The 5465-nt window shown below is 35.3% G+C and overlaps 1 protein-coding gene across 1 annotated transcript; it reads right to left on the minus strand.

The window, feature by feature from the left end:
- Window positions 1-1332: 1332 nt before the first annotated feature.
- Window positions 1333-3104, minus strand: LOC124918863 (isovalerate--CoA ligase AAE2-like). Its single transcript, XM_047458929.1, has 2 exons — window positions 2885-3104; window positions 1333-2760 (listed from the first exon to the last, which is right to left on the minus strand). The coding sequence occupies exon 2, from the start codon at window positions 2728-2730 to the stop codon at window positions 1333-1335; it is 1398 nt and encodes a 465-aa protein (XP_047314885.1). The 5' UTR covers window positions 2731-2760; window positions 2885-3104.
- Between the last annotated feature and the right edge of the window lie 2361 nt (window positions 3105-5465).

The following is a 5465-nucleotide window of genomic DNA, read 5'->3' on the forward strand; positions in this document are numbered from 1 at the left end:
ACTGAATTACTAATTGCTGCCCTCATAGGTTCCCAACTATTTGGTAGAGATGCTAACAAAATTAGGGCACTAACTTCGTCCCCCAAAATCAATCTCAATATATAGCAGTTAATTCACAATTGAATTAAATTCGAGTAGTAACAAAAGTACCATCAACCATTCTTAAATTGAAAAATCATTTCATTAAATGTACTTTGTTGTTAGCAAATGATTTCTCATAAATATCAAAAAGAGCTTTAATCAGACCCATGATGGTCTTCTCATTTTCTACATTGTGAGCACCGTCTTGGTTAGCGTCAATCGGTCAACTCCCAAAACCTATATATCAAGAAGTTTTCATTCAACTTCATCTATCTTCTCTATTTCTCACTCAAATGAACATAGAGCTTCTTTCCGTAGAGTTAATCTTCATTCTACATCCTCTAGAAGGCATAATATGTTACATCGAATCTTCCAATGCCATATCATATAGTGTTATTGCTTGACATCGTTTCCAATACTTCGATATAGCATAACAACTCTAATACCAATTGTTATGATTTGAATTCTCAAATCTGACTTATTTGAAATGATCTGTAAAAACGCAAGAAAAGAAGAACACAAGAAGACATAGTTTTATAGTAATTCACTCAAATGAGTTACGCTCACTTCAACCGCCACTAGATTTCACTATGAAAAAGAAGAAATACAGAGTTTTTGCCTCACACTTTATATCTCTAGAAATCTATCTTATCAATGTAACTCTTAATAATAATATATTTATAGGTAAACATTTAGGTAATAAAATCTAAATAACTTTTAGTCACGCCCAAATTCAAACCCAAATATAAACCAAAAAACTTTTATTAACTATTATAGAATTTATTATAAGTGTAGACTACCTAACTCAACATTAGTTATCATTTTCGATTTTGAATTTTCCCCTTTCTTTGTCGTAAATGAGAGAAAATTGTGGACAAAGTAAATATGGTATTTACAATAAAAATAAAATAAATAACAACTCTCATAATTTGAGTTATTTTTTTAAACTAACCTTAAAATAATTTAATAAATAATTGATTTTCAATCTATTTCACATTCATATAGCATAAGACACTTCAATTCTTACCATTTTAATTAACTTATTTTATAATATGAAGGTTTTAAAATCCGGTTCAACAGGTTGTTCGCAACATAATTTGTAAAAAAACGAAATTGGGTTATTTTCAGAATCTTGAAATTAGACAATACAACAATTTTGCCGTTCAAAATAAGTAATCCAAACAACAATTTATTATTCTTATTTTATTAAATAAGTCTATGATGATATAAAGATGATGATTAACCCAATAACTAAAATAGGCTTCCCAAGGATTTTGCCTTTTCCCTAAGCAAAAACTTCCGAACCTTCCCGGTCGAAGTTGTCGGCAAATCTTGAAACAGCACCGTTCGTGGAGCCATATAATGCGGCAATCGATCCCGACAAAACCTAATCATCTCATCCTCTTTCACCTCAAACCCATCATTCAACTTCACGAACGCACACACCGTCTGCCCCCAGTGATTATCCGGTCTCCCAACCACCGCGGCCTCCACAACCGCCGGATGACAATACAGCACTCTCTCCACCTCCACACTGCTAACGTTCTCTCCACCCGAAATTATAATATCCTTGGACCGATCCTTAACTTCTAAATACCTGTCTGGATGCATCACTCCCAGATCGCCTGTTCTGAACCACCCACCTCTGAATGCCGCCTCTGTAGCCTCGGGATCTTTCAGGTATCCACTCATAACCGTATTCCCTCTAAACATGATCTCCCCGACAGTCTTCCCGTCGTTCGGGACACTCTCTAGAGTTTCCGGGTCCTTCACGTCGACTTCCTCAAGACCCAGATGGGGGATTCCCTGTCGAGCCCTCATCTTCAGACGATCGTCCGACGATAAACGATCCCATTCGGGTTTCCATACTGACGAGGTTCCAGGGCCGTAGGTTTCTGTTAATCCGTACATATGAGAGACACGAAAACCCATCTCCTCCATCTTGAGAAAGATTTGCGGCGGGGGAGGAGAGGCTCCGGTCATGACTTCGACCACGTGAGGAAGTGGGTCTCTCTCTGTTGGCGAAGAATTGACGATCATGTTGAGAACGGTCGGGGCGCCGGCCAAATGGGTGACTTTATGGCGAGATACGTTCTCGAATATATTCTTAGCCGAGACCTTTCTCAGGCAAACGTTGGTACCGCCAAGAGCCGCCACGCCCCAAACCAGGCACCATCCGTTGGCATGAAACATGGGGACGGTCCATAGATAAACAGGTGGTTTGGCCATTTCGTGAAGGAATAAGTTGGAAAGGGTGTTGAGATATGCGCCTCTATGACTGTACACGACTCCTTTGGGACGGGAAGACGTGCCGGATGTGTAGTTTACGCTGATCGGATCGAATTCGGATTTTGGACGTTTAATGTCGAATTCGGTTCTTCCGTTTGCTATGAATCTCTCGTAGTCGTGGAATTTTGAAGAACAGGGGACGATTCCATCGGTAATCACAACTAGGATGGGCGGCTCGATTCCTTCGTCTGTGAGATGGTCTGATGCAGCAATGGCGAGGTCGAGTAATTCATAGTCCACGAAGAGGATCTTACTTTCTGAATGTTTGAGTAGAACAGAGATCATGGAGGAGTTATGGCGAGTGTTTAATGTGCATAAGACGGCTCCAGCCATTGGCACTGCAAAATGTAGTTCATGCATTGCTGGAATATTGGGGGCTAGAGTGGCCACCTAATTAAATCAAATCAACCATATAATAGATTATAAGATCTAGAAAATACAAATCAATCATTAATTCAACAATCATCAATTTATATAGCAAACAAAATCTCTCAAATCGATCGAGTAAACTTACTACATCTCCTGTTGAAATTCCAAGATCTGCAAGGGCGGAAGCGAGCCTGACGCAGCGATCCCGAGTCTGGCGCCATGTGAAGTGGAGAGGACCGTAGACGACGGATGTCCTGTCACCGAAAACCCTGGATGCCCGTTCCAGAAAGCTTATAGGAGAGAGAGGGACGTGATTCGCAGTTTCCAGTAGAATTGGACGATTCTCTGGAGATTTCGAGAAGCTGACAGAGAAACTCAGTCTCCGTATCTTCTGCGTCATGCCGGCCGCCGGTAGAATTCTTTTCACGGCCGGCCGCCGGTAAGAATGGACTACTGCCTCAGACATAATACTCCTTTATTTTATTTTCTGATTCAAACTCAACACCTAAAATGTAAATTATAAACAATTTAAATACAACTTTTGTCACCCTTTACTTTAGTTTAAAATTTTATATTTTCTTTCCTAATTACTATTTATTATTATTATTATATTTTTTTTTTTGTCTCGCATGCGCCTAATTCTATTAAATAATTTTTTTTTTTATAATTAAAAACAAATATAGAGATATAAAATAAAAAAATTATATTTATATTTAGGTGGAGAAATTTGGTGAGGAAATTTGATGAAGGAATGACTTGGCATAATATTCGCTGAAAAAATCAAATAATTTCTCTTTTTTTCTCTCTTTCCTCCCACTTTTACATTTTCCAACCAATGAAATGAAGGTGATGTCAAGTCATTTCCTCACCAAATTTCCTTTCTCTATCACTCCTCTAAAATTATATATATATATATATATAATAATAATAATTAATTAATTTTAGTCATATTATATTTTATAAAAATCTATCTCAAATTAAAAAATATAAATTATTAATAAAAATAATATAATTTAATAATAAATAATGTTCAAAACATAATAACCCAAATTTTTACTCACCTCTAAGCTTAACCAAAATTTTTACTCACCTCTAAGTTTATAAATAAAATATAATTTATAATAAAAATAAAATAATTTAATAATAAATAATTTTTAAAACATAATAAATCAAATATATATTTTTTTTTGTGCATTTACACTAATATTTTTATAATTATAATTTGGCAAAAATATAAATCTATATTTATTAAATATTATATTTATATATTGATAATTAAATGAAAGAGACTAAAATAATTAAGGAGAGAGAGGTAATAAATAATAAAAATAAAAATAAAAATAAATTAGTCCAGACGCTTCAACGACCGACAAAACGTCAATAGAGAGTTCATTTAAACAAAACGAGAGGCCGGAGAAACGTGCTCGACGCCGACAACCTTTCAGAAGCTCTATCTTCTCCATTTCTCAACCTTATCCCTCCCTTTCCATCAACGTGCACGTTTCTCCGTCACCTTCAATTCTCCTAAGATCAAAAGTCAAAACATTCCCTAGAACTAGGCTACGAAGGACAAAATAGAATTCAAATGATAAGGTTTAAGAAGACAAATTATATGAATTCGACTTCAATAAATACTCCATAAGTGTTCTTCTTTCAATCCATCGAACTGAATCCAAATATTACATTCTATTCAAATATTTTTATATGAACTCTGACGACTGGTTTTTTAAGAAACTGCTCCGACGTTAAAAGCTTTGATTTAAGGCTTGGGAAAACTTCCTACAGATCATTGGAATGTTCTCCAATCACTACTAAGCTTCTAGACCTACTGTAATTTAAATTGTGATTCAAAAATTAGATTTTTTCAAGTTCGATCGGGTTAATCTTATTTATGGCTATATTCTATTCTTTTATAGTCGAAATCCATCCTTGAATGATGTCCAACTTTATGTTGAAAGAGATTTCATTAATTCAACCTCAATAATAATAAAACAAATTTAATTTGAAAATCTGAACATTTTGAATTTCGTGTTCTTGAGCTTTTAAGTTTGTATTTTGATTAAAATAGTTACATAACATGTTTGTAAACATGTTAGGATGATTTTCAAATGATATTACATACATCCCGATCATGTTTGATCGATTTGAAATTTTTGATATAAAAACTTAAAATTTTAGTTTTAAAGTCTTTTACAGAGCTCACTTGATGTTCTTGTTTTAGTCGTGTTCAATTGTAACATCATTTTGAAGTTGTTGGAACAAGAATTAGGCCATGAGATGACCTAAATCAAAAGTTTCTAAATTTTGCTCTAAAAACTATTTTGAAAAATCAATCGTTGTAGATTTCGATTGATCGGGTTTAGGATTAGTGGTTATGATCCTTACATCCATATGATTTATTTGCAACATAAAGATCATGTTTTCATGATCTTTATCAAAAGTTACAAACCTACAACTTTTGAACCAAATAAAGAACACTCGGTCCTCTTGGACCGAGTCCTGTAGGACCGATGACCGAGAAGGAGGACCGAGATTTCTCACTCCTATCCGAGACCAAAGACCGAGAAAATTGACCTATGACTGAAACTAAGGACCGAAACAAAGGACCGAGCACTATGACCGATATTCTTGAGCTAAGACGGAGAAATCTGATCGAGGATTCTCACATAGGACCGAGAGGTCTGGCCTAAGATTGACTCATAGGACCCACAACCGAGAAATCTAGA

Source organism: Impatiens glandulifera, chromosome 1 (assembly GCF_907164915.1).
Source record: "Impatiens glandulifera chromosome 1, dImpGla2.1, whole genome shotgun sequence".
Lineage (NCBI taxonomy): Eukaryota > Viridiplantae > Streptophyta > Magnoliopsida > Ericales > Balsaminaceae > Impatiens > Impatiens glandulifera.

Coding starts and splice junctions, on each gene's coding strand:
- LOC124918863 (XM_047458929.1), bottom strand. CDS start 2,730: ATGCATGAACTACATTTTGCAGTGCCAATGGCTGGAGCCGTCTTATGC.